At 38.3% G+C, this 17,684-nt stretch overlaps 1 protein-coding gene across 3 annotated transcripts in view; it reads right to left on the bottom strand.

The window, feature by feature from the left end:
* LOC310899592 (uncharacterized protein) overlaps nucleotides 1-17,684 on the bottom strand; it is a 63,513-nt gene that overhangs the window by 31,696 nt on the left and 14,133 nt on the right. For all 3 annotated transcript variants that reach the window (XR_014584415.1, XR_014584416.1, XM_083836130.1), the window contains exons 2-3: nucleotides 9,318-9,368; nucleotides 8,220-8,356 (exon numbers count right to left, since the gene is read on the bottom strand). Coding sequence is in view for 1 of the 3 variants with exons in the window: in XM_083836130.1 (XP_083692256.1) it covers nucleotides 8,220-8,356; nucleotides 9,318-9,368 (188 nt within the window). In the remaining 2 variants the exon portion in view is untranslated. The remainder of the gene's footprint in view (nucleotides 1-8,219; nucleotides 8,357-9,317; nucleotides 9,369-17,684) is intronic.

Genomic DNA, 17,684 nt, shown 5'->3' with positions numbered 1-17,684 from the left:
AAGCTAAACTAAGCTGTAACATCCAGCCTCTGAGCCAGAGGGAAGTACCTGGCTCTTTTTATTTAACTGCATAGACTCAGCCAGAGGGTGTAACCCTTCCAGCTGAAATCAAAGTTTGTGTCAGAAACGGCTTTCTGGGTTTCAATCCAGGTAACATAGGGTAGTTCTGGCTGTAAGATAAGCTTGTAAGTTTTCTGGCAATATTTGCCCCACAGGCTATGTGTGTAACTAGGCGCTTGCATACTGGCACTGGCTTACTATTAGGTTAAAAACCCAGCATCAAAAAGAAACAAAAAAAAATATAAAAAACAAACAAAAACAAACAAACAAAAAAACAAACACAGAACTTATAAGCAACTGTACCTCAGGCACATCATTCCACAATGAGAAACACTTTTTTTTTTTTTTAGAATTTAAAACCCACAATTCACATTTGGAGAGCACAGGATCTGTCAGGACAATGGGATAATAAAACTACCAATACAATTCTCACCCATGGGAAAAGGCAAATAGGAGGAAAAGAAAAATAAGAGTAGCTTTCTTTCACAAGCTTTTACTATATCTGAAATCTTTCTGGTAACTAGCAGCAAACAAGGATAGGGATCTCTTCCCACTTCTCAACAATGTGTGCCCAATTCTCCTCCTCCTTCAGCTTTTTGAAAAACACGAGTTCTGTGCAAACAATATGAATAACTGCATATGGAAGAGTGAGGAAGAGCATTTGATGTATAAAAAGACTCTGTGGAGAGACATTTACTTATTCTATTTCTTGAAAAGTCATATGAGGCAACTCAGTTAAATCATCCCTCAACCCACGTTGCAACATACGGCAGAAGAGCCTTCCTGTCTAGGGAAGAATTCATTTCATGTTTCCTAACCTGAGGCTTTTAATGTGGAATTTACCCAAGAGTGGGTTCTTTTTGTGGACTAAAGAGGCGAATGCTTTGAGCATTAGTACAGATGGCAAATGGGTGAGCTAAATACAGAAAACACCAAAATATTAAGGATTCTTCGGTGAAGAGAAGCAGCTACACACAGAGAATACAGTGCCTTCCCTCACATCTGCTATCTCCAGAATGTAAGGATGCATGAAAAATCGTAACAGATAGCTGGACTTAAGCAAGCTTAGACAAATCTTACCTTTGTATATCATTTCAATTGCAAGTTATTAGATAGTGCTGGGTTTGGGGTTAACCCTTCTTAATAGGCAGGTAGGGGAAAATCAATGAACGTAATTCATAATGCATGTCCCTGCCTTACATGATGTTATCTTCAGATTTTAAAAGCAACTTCACTGTTTGGTTCAAAGTCACAAGGATCCATGCAAAGATTTAATACTCAAAAGAGGAGAAAAATTGGCGCTATGTTTTTTCAACTTGCCAAGATGAAGGAATGTTATTGAAGACTCTCTTACATAAATGTTCCTTGACCTCTGAATGAACCAACAGGTCTTAAAAACTGCATTAAGCAAAGCAAATTCCCATAGCAAATAAAACATTTAGCCGAGCGCATCAGATTTTTCTCTCCACAGCACAAAGAAAACTCCACGACCAAGAATGGCAAGTTAACATTTCCTGTTTGGGTCTAAATGAGTCCAAAAGACTGGTGGCGAATGGACACCAGTATCTAGGCTTTAGAATTGGAATATACCATACTGAGTCCTGAGTTCTTTCACGGCTGGCCAACAAAATGTACTACTACTTTGCTTAGCAATAAGGATGGATTGGTTCTTCTTCCTCTTGACAAAGATGTCAGCATATGTTATAGCCTAATGGAGTCTGAAGAGAGTTAGAGAAGACAAGAAAAAGGAACTCCAGAACTTTGGCCAAAACAAGAGCAGACTGTGCTGTCTTCAGCCAAGCCTCACATATATAAGGAGAACCAACAGGTACCACTGAAGACAGATATCCTCAAGATAAGGAAGCATTATATTTGTCTAAATATTACGAATTCACCTATAACTTGTATGACCCCCAAGAACACACTTAACTGCTATGAACTCCATAAATTTGGGTCAAAATTTAAAGGATAATTACTACATACGGTCGAGATGTAGCCAGAGCTGATGGTATCTGTGGAAGCAGTTTAAGATAAGTATGGAACATCATCCAGATAACTGATAAACAACCTATTGCTCCTCAAACAAGTCAGCACGAGAAAAGGCACCCTACAACACCAGGCTGGATATGCAAACAGTTCAGGAACAAGAAAGAGAAAAAATACCATGAGCATGATAGAGCTCATTATGTATGTTTTGTTATCCTTCCGAACATGAGTATATGGGATAACTGTTCTCTTGCAGCAAGTCCTGTAGCACGTTACTAGTAGGCTACACAGATATGCTCAACCTTTCTAGAGAGATTCCTGTCCTAAGTATCCTCTGAATGGCCCACAGAAAACAATACCCAAGGCAAGGCAACATTCAGCCACCTTCAGCAGAAAACCATACTTTGTTCCATAACTTCCTGACCTACTCGCCATGTTCATTCCAACTTCCTTCACTACAGCATGTCCAAGAACTTCATTGAGTACATAAACCCCTGAACGTCAATTATCCAGTGCACTGAGGCAGAACTGCCAAGAATAAAACAGCCTGTGGTCATTTAACATTGCACCATAACACATACATACACAGGGATGAAGAATACAGCACAGACAACTTTAATTATGCAATTTAAACTCAACTCTGCAAACCAAGAAGGTTTTTTGTTGTTGTTGTTTTAAAAAGTTTTTGGCAAATACACGTGTATCCTTAAGTTACATTATTTTGTCAGGTCCTGAATAAAGTACAAATTCACCACATGGTCTATTAAATAAAAAATCAAAATATTTGTAGATATTAATTTTATATTGTGATCTGAAGATCACCTCTTCCTTTTCTTTAAATAGTACAGTGCTAATAAAACATGAACAGGTTATGCTGAGAAGGGGATTTTAATGTAGGCAGAATCGCCTAGGTTCTTTTATGACATGCCAGATTGACAGCCTCATTCATTGCTCAGACACAGAAGTTCACCATTTAACATATGCTACAATTCTAACAGCAAACCTCCAGTCAGCCAGAAAGGGGATGGAGTGGCAATGATTTAATACTGAACTTGTGCCAAAACATCTTGAGTGAGTCTGGGAAGAGGAAAAAGCTGTAAGAACCTAAGGAAGCTTTATACCAGTTTAATTTTGTCTCCAGTGAATACTATGCTTCTGTTTAAAAAAAAAATAATTAAAAAATAAAGTAAAAACCTGTACCTGGATCACTCATAAACATACAAAAACTGAAGGAGGGCCAAACCTCATGTTGACATCTAGATCTGGATTTTCAAGACAAAAACAGATTCTAACCACTACAGCAAAAATAATTGCCATATCTTTTTTTTTTTCTTTTTTTGTCAAAAAATTGTATCAAAACACACTGAATTCACCATAGCACTTGAAGGTGAAGAACTGTTGGAGAGTTTCTCATAAGAGACAGCAACAGTGTTTCATGGTTTAGCTAGACAGTGACTTCCGCTAGGCAGCAAGTAATAGGAGTTGTGAGAGCATGTGAATTTGCTGTCAGACTGAACTGCTTAAATGAGGCAGGCAGCTATCATCACTAACAAACACAGAAGCCTGTTCATGGATACTCCACTGACCAGAAAAGAGCTCAGTATCCATCAGCTGTAGTCTTCTAATACCTTTACTTGCTGTCTGTTATCTGGAGGATATTGCAGTCAGAGGCATTGTCTTGTGGACCTGAGAAAATTTAAGGACGAGTTTTGCTAAGACATTTCTTTATGCCTCTGCTCTGGGGAAACACTATCAGTTGATTCACTATCATTAAGATGAACATAACCCACAGGAACTCTGATGCAAGTATCTTTAAAACATTTGAATCAAGCCTCTTGGTGTTCCTTTCAACATCTTCATTTGACTGGGTATCAGAACAGTATAGACATCAGATCATATTTTGATCCAGAGGAAGAGGAGTATGACCTAAATGCGTGATGAGGAAGACAGCATGCTGCTGCAGGCCTGTATTCACAAACTTCTTGTTCTACTGACACCATAATCTGAAAATAATTAAATACAGGCAAATAATGTTTACAGGTTTATGTGGCCTGACACTTCACCTGATACTTTTCATACAAAGATAATTTTATAAGCCATGAAAAGAACGTACAGGAGTGGGTGAGAGATGCTTTACTTCTGGCATAAGTAGTTGGTGTATCATTGCTTTAAATCTCATTCATGCATGTGTTTTTTACTAAAACAGATTAACTTGAAATTACGGTGGCAGTATTCTTCCATTTGTATTGTGGGATCTTACCCTAAGATAAATTTATAGAAGAATAACCTTCACTCATGAAGAAGAAAGTTTGGATCTGAAGTGCTTCCACAGAAGCACCTCACATAAGCGTGGATGGGTATAACCCTAGAATTAATTGCAAATGCTATCTGACAACCATGCATACTTTGCTTCAGTTCAAACATTCAAGTTTTTAGTACAGAAAATAACATAACCTGGATTAAACCTGGGGCATAACCTTGCTTAACTGTATTCACATCAAACATGACAGTAAAGGGAAGCAAATATCAATGTGGTTTGAACAATGCAATTTCATATGTTCACTTCAGTCCAGTGAGCAAACCTCAGTGACATCAAATCCAAACTCCATTCTTTTGTCTCCTGTTACCTCTTGTGCCAAGATTAAGGTAGGTACATTAATACATTTTATAAACTCATACTGCAGTGATATGGATGAGCCAATCTACAGTGATAGTTACATGTTTCAGGAGGCAAATTCAAGTTGCATACAACATTAATGAATTCCCCGATTAAATTCCTTGAAGGAAAACTCTCTTCTGTACTTAAAAAAAGTAGTTCTTTCTAGTCAGATTTGGTTTCCAGTGTTCAGTGGACTCTTCTGACATGGAATAGAAAAACTTGCTTATGGCTGTCCTCACAGTGTGAACACAAAGACCATAAATGAAACTTGCATTGCTACATTATTTAAGTAGCTTTGTGTTTACTTCCTACACAAAGCTCTCATGGCATCAGAATCAGGCCTCTGATGTTGACTTTTGAATAGTAAACGCAAAAGCCAATTTATTGATCTTACATTTCCATTCATTTGAACAGTTACCTTACTGGTGAGAATAACTGATCCGAAGGGTATGGGAAAGGGTTAAGCACTGATGTTTTATGGAATTGAATAACTGGAGGGTTGAAATGACTGAACATGTGCAGCCAATTTGAAGACATATTAGAAAACAATAACAGGAAAATTACACACGCAGCTCACAAGAACTGGAGCGTGCAGTTCCCACTTGGAAGTCATCAGCATATTTATTCTGTCTTTTGCAGAAATATGAACTGTATGTCAAATATTTCTCAAGAAGTATTCCAAAGGAAATGCTGACTACACACACAACTACTGTGTCATAGCATGGATGTCTTCTCCCAGGACAACATATCATATTCCACTGTGACTTGTATGTTAGGAATCTTGAACTGCCTTTATTTCTTAGAACTATAAGATCAGAGCAAAGTGGGACAGGAAGAACGCAAACCTCCTGATTCACTAGTTCCTAACAAGCAAACACTTTTATTTACTGTTTGTATAAATCTCTTGGGATTAAATACTACAAGTGTTTACACCTGAAAAAATGGAGTATTTTATGCTATTAACTAAGCTGAGAACAAATAAATTCTATATTTAACATACTTGATGTGGTCAATGCAAAGTGTAGGTGGGGACAGTTCCTAGCTGGGAAACTTTACAACCAAAGTAGGCCAAAGAAAGGGCAAGAAGGAAAGCAGAATCTCCCAGAGTTTGAACTTAGTGAAGCAACTGCCGAAGGTCACAGAGCAGCAAGCTACAAGCACAGTGAAGGTCTCCCAACTCTATATCTATGCAGCAACATTGCTCCCACCCAACACCTCACATTGATTGTTTCTTGTTCAATATTGGCATTACAGAATGTGCATAAATTCATATTCAACACACACATTATTAATTCAGTTGATCTTGCACATTTAAAAACTTTCCACATTTCTTTCCCATCACTTTAGGGACTACTAGAGATCATTGCTTGAAACTTATTTAAAAATACCACATACAGATATAAATATGAAATTCTGCAATCTTTCAGCCACATTTTATTGTAACAAAACTACAGTTCATCCAGGCATGAAACCCACAAAAAGATAATAAACAGTCTGTAAAATGATGCTACTGATATATATATATAATTATATATATATATATATATTTTTTTTTTTCCTGATGTGGGATGTGCTGGCAAAAAGATCCCTAAACCCAATATGAAATGCTGGTTTAGGGTGAAAGGTAGAAGAAAGTAACACTGTTCATGGTCAGTCAATGAACTCTAATACTGCTAAAAAACATAAAAGTATGGCTGATGTCACAGTTGTGTGTAGTACTTACAGAATCTGAAACAAAAGAGAAGTGCTAGTCATGGCCACTTCACCTTTCATGTTCATTTTGGTGTAGGACTTTTCCCTTTTTTCCTGCCTTCCGTGAGCAAACTTGTTAAAAAACATCAGGAAAGGATCCTGGCTAAGTCTGCCCGGGAAGAAACACGACTTTATTTTCACGTGTGTTCTTCACAAGAAGATTGTTACAGAGGTACACGGCACCATCTTGTTCGAATGCAGAACTCCACATTTTGTTTCTACTTAATCTGTAGCAAAGAGAGGCCTTGATTGCAATTACAGTGAGGAATCACACTCTTCAGTACGCATTAACACCTTTTACCCATGCCAAATGGTCTGTAGCAATGTCACATCACTCCTCTTAGTTTTCCAGAAATACTAGCCTGAAATCTCTACCTTTTCATATGAAATGATCAAGCTGTTCTCTGCTTTATTTCTAAGCCCATTTCTCTTTTCTAAACAAAAAGGATTCTAGAGGCGCTATATTTTATTAAAAGATAGAAATTTTTGTGGCCAAAGACTTGCCTAAGACGTGGCCTAATTTTGTCTTGTTTAATGTAAACAGGGCCAGTGGAAAACTTTTTCTGATGTGGTCATTATTATTTTTCTCTTGAGCACACCAAAGAGCAACTAGGCTCTTCTTACTTGGACTCTTACAGAAGTCCAACAGATGCTAAGCAGTAAAAATCTAGAAATATCTGTGCATCCCTCATTTTATATATATGAATTTTAAGATCTAGAATCACCTTCATTCAAATGTAGTATATATCTGGTCCAAAGGGATAGGCACCACATTCAGAAAACATCTGGAAATGTAAAGATAACTGCTGCTAGAGGATTTTCTTTTTCTCAGTGATAGTGTGAACTTACTTTACCTGCTTTTATGTGACTCAGCTCCAAAATCATTTCCGTATCTGAACTGAAATACGGTACACAATAGCTCACATGCATGCCATTATTGAGAATAATTTTAGATTTGTATCTCAGCACAGAACAACAATATAAATTATTTGTATTGTAGCATCTGCCTTAGTATCCAAGCAGAGATCAGAGATACTCTGCACAAAGTGATCCATGTACATAGAAGATCCATGTACTAGAAGATAATGTTTACCATGAAAACCTTACAAATGATGTAAAATCTAAGATGTGAGTTAAAATGATCAATAAGAAAACAAATGGGGAAGAGGTACAAGGGTATTTGCTTTCTCAGCTTCCAGTCCAGTGACTCCCACCCTCAGCTCCTGAGTTCTTATGTTTACTTGAACTTGGAGGGGGCTAGGAGAAGAGCGTTACCTTGCTGCTTCCTTATGCTCCAAGTATTAGAAAACACCCTGAGTTTTAAGTGAGCGTGTTACCTGTGGGACAGGATTTGAAGTGTTGCAGTGTCTGGTGCCATTACCTCCTTACCGCAGCTTACCAGCTGCTTTCAGCAGGGAAAAGTGCTGCAAAGCATTCTTCTTATACAGAAATCACACAAACATGGATTAACAAAGCGCAGTGCACGCTCAGTGTCCTTGTCACAAGGACAAAGCTAAGCACTCCAACAAGGCAGCTGCTGGGCAGATTATTGGTGTGAGCAGTTGGTATATGGAAGATTTCTCTCACAGTCTCAGGGAATTGATCCCAAAAGCGTACAGTTCTTGTAGGCAGACAAGCAGTTATTCATTGCCTCTTTGCAGAAGCAAGTCCAATGCCCAAGTTTTGCCAGAAAACACCCCCAAAAGGAAACGCACAAAAAAGCAGCAATCCTGCCTGTACTGAGGGGGTTGCTGATACTCACCATGGTGGCACACCAGCAGAAATGGTGCCACTGGATGTAGATATTCCCTCCCAGAGTTCTTCTGTAATGTTCAGAAGTGGGGACTGCAGACTGATAGCAGAAGCCTCTCTCGTGCCAAGACACTCCGTGTGACAACTCTGGAACACAGGACACAAATGTCAAAGTGGGTACCAGGCTTGGTGGCGTGCTCCCATCTGAAGACCAGGGGAGTCAACTATGCGACTTCAAAGTAAAGTTGATGTCTTTGGTCTTTGAAAACACATCCTTCATTTTCTTTAAGTTTATGTAATGCTGATGACCAGTGTTACACCCAGCACTCAAATCTAGTTCAGCAACTTCCAGTTGTTACCACAGAGCCAGGTTACCCTGCTGCTTTCTTACCAATAGAAGACACTGTTGTTGCCTCAGGGCCCCAGACTCTGCCACGCTCAATCTTCTTAGCGGGTGAAATTGTTGACATTGTTATTGGTGTGGGCAGGATAAAGAGAGGACATGAAAAATAGGGGCATATGGGTGGTTTGGAAGAGACAAGGATTCAGCTGGGGTGATTGGAACAAAAACCAGAGCAGGGAAAGAAAGGGTAGGCGAGGTTTCACTTGAAAAAGGACGAGACAATTGCAAAGACCTGAAGGATGGTGGTACACAGCAACAGGAAGATGCATATATTTGGTTCGTTACATAATATAAGAAGCACTTCAGGGTGTGACGTTGGTTATCAATTTTACAAATGAGTAGAGGCAGCAATGCAGTGTCTGGCTGGTGGTTACTATTAATAATACCATTTAGCTTAAGAGAATATGCAGGTTACCCTAAGACAACAAAAAAGAGTTTGCGAGTGCTGGGGAATGCAAAGATATGCAAAAGCCTTCTCTAAACTCGTATTTTGTATGAGCAGTTTGAAATTTTGATCTTGAGTTTGTGTGCCTTGTTAACTTGCTTCCCTCTACCTCCTCCAAAAAATCGGGTTTCTGCAAACTTTGCCAAATGAAGGCCCAGAATGACTCACTTGTCAATGACAGGTGAGTGGGGCTGCGAACAAAGAGTGGCATGCTTTGTAACAACAGCTGCTGAACGGACCCAGGGCCAGGGAGTCAGTACCTCTGTCACCTTGGAGAACCTTCCAGGTAGCCATTCCTTCAGGTAAAAATCCTGCAAATACCAAGAGTGACACTTTCAAAAGATCATCAATAATTGCAGAATAAGTATTTTGCAACGTGCAATGCTCGCACCAGTAAGTAGTCCCGTTGTATTGAATGAGGCTATTAAACAGATGTGAACGTAACAGATATTATACTAACATTTGTTAATGTATGCTAGAAAACCAGAGCCTACACTTGCAATTGGCTTGTTTGCTTTATCAAGGAAACTTACAAGAAATCACACTCTTGTTTTTTTGTTGTCATTTTTTAAGCTTTAGATCTCTACAGGTGATAAGAACATGGATAGGAATAATACTGTAACTGCTAGTTGGCATAGTACAGGTGAATGTAAATGGAAGGGAGAATTATCCAGGGAGCTGTGTCTACTGCTGAAGACTAATATTTGAAATGCATAGTGGCTAGGAGCCAGCACGCAATTAGTAGTTGAAATGCATTCATTGAAAAGCATATGAACCGTTTTCTTTGAGTATTACCCTTAGTAATACATCTCTGCTTTTTAACACTTACTGGTGCTATATAGCTCTCCATGCAGAAACAAAACTTATGCTTGGCAAGCAGGATGAATGCACCATCTGAAACTCTTGAATGATGTAAAGACTTTTCCTTTTCATGTTTTTGATTATACTGTGATGTGGAAGATTATATGGAAAAGAAAGAAAAGAAACCTATCTCACATTCTATCTGTATAATGACTGCCAAAAATATTGAAACGATCTAGCAACAAACACTTATTTTTCTCCATAATGTAAGGTTTTGAGCTAATCGTTCCAGCATTTTTGCTAGAATCCTTTCTTACAGTTTCTAAGTATTTCTCTTTTATGAAAGGAAATTGAGCAAATAAACTGTCCATCATCATAGCTCTCAGTTTAAAATATCTTTCAAGCTGCAAAAGAAATGCACTGAGAGGCCAAATACATTAGCTTTGTCTGAAGTTTATCACAGATCAAAACACCACAGATTAATTTAGGAAGGTCTTGTACTTCATTTTGGGAATCTCTATTCTTGTGACACTCTCTGTAGAAGTTTGGTTTGCAAGGAATATTCATGTCAGAGTCAAAAGGTCATTTATTCTCATGTCTGTCCCAAATCTGCCTGGAGATACTGTCATGCTGGGCACAGGAGCTGCTGATCTGCAACAGTTCGTATGCTTAACCTTAACTTTAATATTCCAAACTTGCAGCCCGTGTAACCTTTTATTGCTGAAATGATGTTTGAGATGATGAATAACTTTGTAAACTGCAGTATAAGCTAACCTAGGGAAGTATCCCGCTTTCACAAACATAAGACTATATCCTAATGTGGTACTACACATATGTTCATATTTCTCCCTCAATATGTTTTGTCTATATACATAAAAATACTTCATATTTATTTAGGCTTAACAGAAGAGACCCTGCCAAACTCACCTGAAAACATCTAAAGAAATTTCTAGGTGTGATAGCACATCTAGAATAATGAAAACAGATAATCTTTCTTTACATCTGGTGGGAAATAACATTAAGTTTATTCTTTTGGCATAGTCATCCTAAAGCTCTTTTTTGTGTGCTGGTCTTTGCATGGCCACTGAAGGCTGACCATCACTAAATTTGGCAGGTGACTTGCAGAAGAGATGGGTTTAGACTTTAACAGTGGATGGCCACAATATGGTATTATTAGCAGTAATATGTTACAATGACACTGTCCCGTACTGAAATAGTTATTTGCTCACTTAGAAAAAATGAATCCATAACCCACCATTGCCTGCTCTAAACTCATTCCACGTTATGCCGGCCAGCAAGTGGTACTGCTGACGGAACACAACTCTGTTCATTTACAACTTTTTTCAGTTCTGAACTATCAGGACAGAAGTCTGTAGAGCCCTAAGGCAACACTACACTTCTGCACAGCACACACAGCTACCTCAAGCAACTTTTTAAAACGAGATATTGAGGATCCATCTGTGAGAGAAATAAACAGAACTCTAAGCTGGGGAAGACAGATGTCATTTACTCACACAATTTGGCCTTCAAGCTTTGCATCTACATTCCACACCATGCACACATCTTCAATGCCCATATCGATTATGCAAATCAAAATCATTAAGCATCACAAAGGATCAGTTTCCAAATGACTGAAAATCTAAAGTGGCTTTGTTAGTTTCTTGGACAGGATACTGGTCCTAAGGAAGTGCCAGCATACCTCCTATTAGATAATCACACCAGGTGTCTCTGACTGGACTTGAGAGACCATGCCTGTGGATGGAAAAGAAATAGGAATGGGAGATGATAAGGATCAGTACAAGAACTCAGCCACTCCTGGCAGGCCCTACTTGAATTACATGACATCCTCAGAAGGCCAGCTGATCATCAGCAGAAGGCAAGTCAAAGAGCTGCCCAATAAAGTTACTGAGCTTTAGATGGAGAAAAATCCATTCTTGCAAGTTTTCTTAACTGAATTTTTCCTGCTCTCTGAGTAGAAAAAGGAATGTTCTCTAGAAATTAATTTTTAAGTTAGTAAGCTAAATCCACAGTTAGGCCCCTAAACTATAGCTTGCTCCAAACACTACTTAATTCACAGCAACTATGGAATTAGGAAACCCTTATCCTTAAGGCAGAATCTTCTTTTCCCAGGGATTTCAGACTGGTTGAATATATCCCGTTTCCACTGGAAAATAAAACCTGCAGTAAACATTCAACATGTTGTTTGAGACTCTTGATCACTTATTAACAAGTAAAATACCCCTCTTAAAATTCATATATTAATGTCCAATGATTTTTTTCTCTAATTGTTACTTGGAAATAATACAGAATTAACATCCTAATGTGTAAAACTACTCATACTATTATAGCATATAATTATATACAAAAACACAGCAGAAATTCAAGCTTATGTTCTAAGTGAATTATTACAAACAGTATCATGCAATTGACAAAAAACAAACTGTCGGCAATTCAATATCCAAGTCTGGAGGCACATCCTCACCAATCAGTGTCCAGTTCAGCACAGCCACCCCCATGTCACTGCTTACAAGCCTGGTGCATTCCACAGGACTAGTACCCACGGGAGTAGGACTCTTCTGCTTTCAACCTGTCTTATCAGAAAAACAGGAAGATCCTGACCCTGCTGAAATCAGTCACAAAATTCTTGCTGGATTCAGCAGGTTCAAGATTCCAGAGAGTCTTTGGAAGGATGAATGCAGTCAAGTGAAGCACAAAACCCAACAGCCTAGCCAAGATGTTTTTGGGACTGGCTCTGAGCTCAATCACCATGCATTAGTTTAACTGAGGAAATGGTCTGCATTCATACACAGGAGAAAAGTGTGAATTCACCTTCATTATTCCTTCCTCTTTCACTGCAGGAGAGACCAAGCTTGACTATATTGCATCTTCTGCAATCAGAATGCTATACATCACAATGCGTGCAGTAACTTATCATGAGACAGCATGCTCATTTGGGAAATGTGCTTGCTTTCACTTTTCAGACCAGAATGTGAATGAATAGTAAGAAAAAAAAGTACAATTGATTAATTTATTGAGAAGGGACCACAAAGGTTTCATCACAGAGATCAGAAATCCTATTTGACTATGATCCTATGATAAGCCATAGTTGTGCTCATCCAAATGGCAATGATAAAAAGTAACAAACCATTAGAAAACCAGAAATGCTGACAGCCACTGTGATGACAACAGAGTAACACAACAGCTCCTTTGCTTAGGCCCACACCACAAATCCGTACTTTGCAATATTTAACACCGTAAGTACAACATCTTGTATCATAGAGTTTGAAGAAATATTCTAAAAGCCTTCTAAAAGCCCAAAGCATCAAACAAATTTGAATTTGGCCAGAATGTCAAAATTAGTTTCCTCTATCTTCTTAAAAAGCACCACAGGGATTTTTAAAACACTATCTTGTGGTCCAGTCCTCACTTTTGCATTTCAGCAGCCCCCAGACTTAAGCCTGATTTTCCACAGAGGTCTTCAATTCAAATTTTGAATTGTCACAAGAGCAAATAGCTTGTGACAGCAACAACATGATATATACTTAGTTCAGAGCGAGACTGCTCTTATTTCAGTTCCATTCCTTAAGGAATTTGACTGCATTGGAAAAGTAAATATGCAAGAGCTCCAAGCTCTCACAAGTCTGTCAACTGCATTCTGTCCCATTTTGACATGTTCATGTCACTATCAGCATGCTGCAGCAAAGAGAAGCAGAAGAACCTGCGGGACTATTAATAACCAAGCATGCTGCATTAAAGCAGTTTAAAGCACCACTGCTTCTATCTTCTTCTGATTTCTACAATTATTTCATTCTAGATAATCTGACTCTGAAGGGGAAAAGGTCACCGTATTTTTTTTTAAAAAACTGCAGACATGCATAGTTGACCTTTGGGGACTTACTGTTGAAATCATTATTCTAGATATCTCCAAACAAATTAAGCTTATCTCTCAGCCTTTCCAGCAATAGCATATAAAGTAGAAAAATGCAAGCATAGCAAAGCTTTTATTATCCAATTAATCTGAGGTTATTTATTTCAAAAATAAAAGAGAATTATTAGTTGCACTCTCTGGAGCAGGACTTATACAGGCAGTAACTAAATAAAAATCATGAACTGCAGAGTGATTACAGATGAAAATCAGTGCCTCTTTTCAAATGGCACGGCTTTGGAATCAAGTGACCTGGTTCCAGTCATTCACTATTTTCCTTCTAACAGAGCTGGATCTTCTCTGTTTACAAAAGCTGATAAGAGACCGTCTCAACCGTAATTCTAGCAAGGTATTAAAATAAATTTTTCAAAATAAGTAAAACAAATGTTTCCAAATGGATGAGTGACAAAAACATTTAGTATTTTAATTAGCAACAAAATGTGAACCACGGGAACATGTAAAGAAAAAACAAACAAACAAAAACAACCACAATTCCTGGCTTGAACACTGGACAGTAATAGTGTTGTTGTTGTTGTATTATTTTTTGTTTGTTTGTTTTATTGAAAAGCATTCAAAGACTTGCTGGCTTTCTGCAAAAGAAAGGTAAATGGTAGAACTCATGAGGAGCACAGTATAGGTAAGAACCATTCAGAGTCAAAATAAATTGAAGTTTAAATAATTGTGTCACATTTAGGGATGAATGAAAACATTTTCAGAAGTAGTCTCTAGTTATAAATTCCTCAGCTTTACAGAACCTTGAAAAAAAACCTTGTTTTGTTAGGAAGACTGGTCAGTTAGACTTAAAAAAAAATGCACAAAACTTTAGTGCTCAAAACAATACACCTCTTTAGCTGTATCCACAAGATACAGGTCAAATTTTAGGCTACTTTAATATGAACCCTCTAAATTACAGTTCTTCTTTGCAAACTTGTGATTTCAAACTCTTCCTCAAAGTACAAACAATATGCCTAGAGAGTACTGCCACTATTCGCATTTTATTAGGCAAATTTATAAGCAACTTACTTTGCCCTAGTAGATTTTTTCCTTTAACCATTTTCTAGACAGAAAGGACTCAAGTTCAAAGTCATAAAGACAGTTCGAGTTCCATGTTTCTCCTTTTCCCTTCCTAGCATAACAATTCAGAAATTCATGGAGAATTTAATCTGCCTGCAGCAGCTCCTATTAAAGTACATTATTAGCTGACCAATGTTAGACCACATGGCATTTTTACAGTGCAGCCTCTCTGACTCTCACTTCCTTAAGAAAGTATGTTTCCCAACTTGCATAAATATGTAGTTACATTCAATGTGATTTCCATCTGCTTATGTCAAGTATGTAAACCAAAAAGGGCCTCAGTTTTAATTTGAACCTTTACGGGCAATTATATCTATTATTTAAAACTGAATTCCTGCATCCCAGCTTTCTTTCTCATTTGAATACAGCTGGGGGGGGAGTTGTTTTGCTTGCCATTTGTGTTTTCCACAGACGTTGAAGGTGAAGAAAACCATGAACTGGCAAGCAGTCCTTTCCCTTCCGTTCAACAGTGGGCTGGAAATCATACCTTAGCATCTCTTTCTGTGGGAAGCACAGAAGTTCGGAATGTTCAGAGCCACAAAATGCAAGACTCAACTTACCAGATCATTCCTTGTAACATAAAATGTATGGTCAATGTACAGTAAGATGTTCTGTCAAGAGCTTATGAGCCAATCCTGCTCTCAGACTCATAGCTGCCAACTCTACCATGAGTGATGCTGCTGGGAATACTACAGAACTCAGCATTGTCAGCAAGTCTCAGCATTATGTTTGAAAAACCTTTTTGTCCAGTTTATGCGGCATTTCAGTGGAATTAAATATATTTGTACTTCCTAGGGTATCATTTGAACATGTGACTATTTCATAATGAAAAAAGGAAACACAAGGCAGTACGAAAGACATGGATGTGCATCACATACAAAGTGGATCATACCAAAATTCATACACGTGTGGAAAACTTAATTTTCTCTCACAGTTCTGTCACAGACTTCCTTTGAGCACCTTCGAAAAAGGTTACTAAAAGGCTACTGAAACAATGTATCTCCTCTAAGGAAAGCTTATGACAATAAATACCAGGAAGCATGGTGACTTACTCTGATAGCATTTAGCTGTCACTGACACTCTGCTGCTCTAGAAAGCTACCTAGTTTGTCAATGCTGAAAGGATTTTTTTTTTCTAACCCAACCTGAAGTCATTTTAATAAATGGACACACAAAATGTCAAGAAATGTCTAATGAACAACATCTATATAGGAATAAGAAATACACAAACACTGTTTTCAAATCAGGGAAATTAGCACACTTCCAGACTGAAGTACACATTCTTCTCCACTTTCTGGTCTCCTGTCTGGACCTAACCTTTTCCAATGCAATGCTTTAAGCCACAGGAAAAGTTCCTTGACATTTAAAGAATTACCTTCTGTTTCATACCTTTTATCAACCAGACAATTCTGGTGACATGCTTTGTTTTCAAACCAGCAAGACACATACACCCATCCAATATCATCAAGTTCATGCTCATGCTGGAATGCATACAATAGTCTCCCCTTTCCCTACCCTATTTCTTTATGTCTGGAAAAGAAAGCATCTTACCTGACCAAGAACCCTGGCAAGAAACAGGGTGAGAGAGGTAGTAGCAGGCAAGCTTCAGTAACAGAGAGCAAAATGAAAAGCCATTAACAGAGAAAGCCAGGTGTGCTGGTTGCAAACCAGACCTCTTCAGACACGCACACCCTTGACCACAATTCATAACCCACTATTCTATGAGGAACACATGCCTCCTCTGAAAAAGGAGGGATATTAATCATTAGGGTGAGAAACAAAACCATCTCCATCCACTTACCTTTTAGGGATTCTATTCCCAGTGGCACATTTAAGAGACCCAACCATCCAAAGTAAACCACTGTAATTTAACCCAGCAACGAAGTCATCCTGCGCAGTGGCAGCACAACTTCTTTGGATCTGGAGTTATAACTTCTCACTTCTGAGGACAAGACCATGTTTGCACCAGTTTTTCCTCACTTCCTTCTGTATTAAAATAATGCCAACTAATAAAAATGTTCCTAAGCATAACGAATTATAAACTGACAACGATGTTACATCATACGCTGAAAGTACGGGAAAATATCTTTAAAAACAGATCTTCAACTTGTAACCATAGACTTCAATGTTACCGTTGCCAGGAACACTCAACCACCCCTGGTTAGGAACAGCTTCTCCCCTCCAAATAACTACACACGATCTTGGATTAACATATTTAAGATAATAGCCCTAACAGACCCTCAGTTTAACAAATCAGTTTCTAAAGAGCCTACAGTGAGACAATGTTCCACTGCTACCCATCTCTCCTAAGCACTGAGAAGTACTACTTTCTTACCATTTCCATTTAGCAGGACAGCTATTTACAACAACCAGGAACCAGGTACCACATGTTCACACCCTACAGCCTCCAGTCATGTAGCCTACATGAACCAATCTAACTTTGGCAGTGCCAGAGCCCTTACTATATACTCAGAGCTTGGTCTCCCTAGAGCTTCGGCAGTAATTTTTTTTCCCCTCACGAATGATTATCATCTGCGTACAGGACTAGAAAAGACAGGGTCTTCTCAGAGGAACTGTTAGCTCTCTATGCTCCTGTTCCTGACTCATTTGTCCTGCTAAGTTCTAGCCAGCACTCCTTACTTTTATCATGCACATCAGTGACATGAGCAAAAGGTGAGGATCTTTCCAGGAAGTTTCATGGACAAATTTCTTTTACACATTTACAACTTAAGATAAACTAATTTCAATATTATTAATAATGCACACTATCAATTAACAATAACTAGCTTACTAATTCTCCACCCTGAGCTCAAAAAAATAACCTTCAC

The sequence above is a fragment of the Anser anser genome (assembly GCF_964211835.1).
Source record: "Anser anser genome assembly, chromosome: 4".
NCBI classification, from domain to species: Eukaryota; Metazoa; Chordata; class Aves; order Anseriformes; family Anatidae; genus Anser; species Anser anser.
Note: the sequence above shows the minus strand (reverse complement) of the source record. Positions and strands in the feature narration are given on the sequence as shown.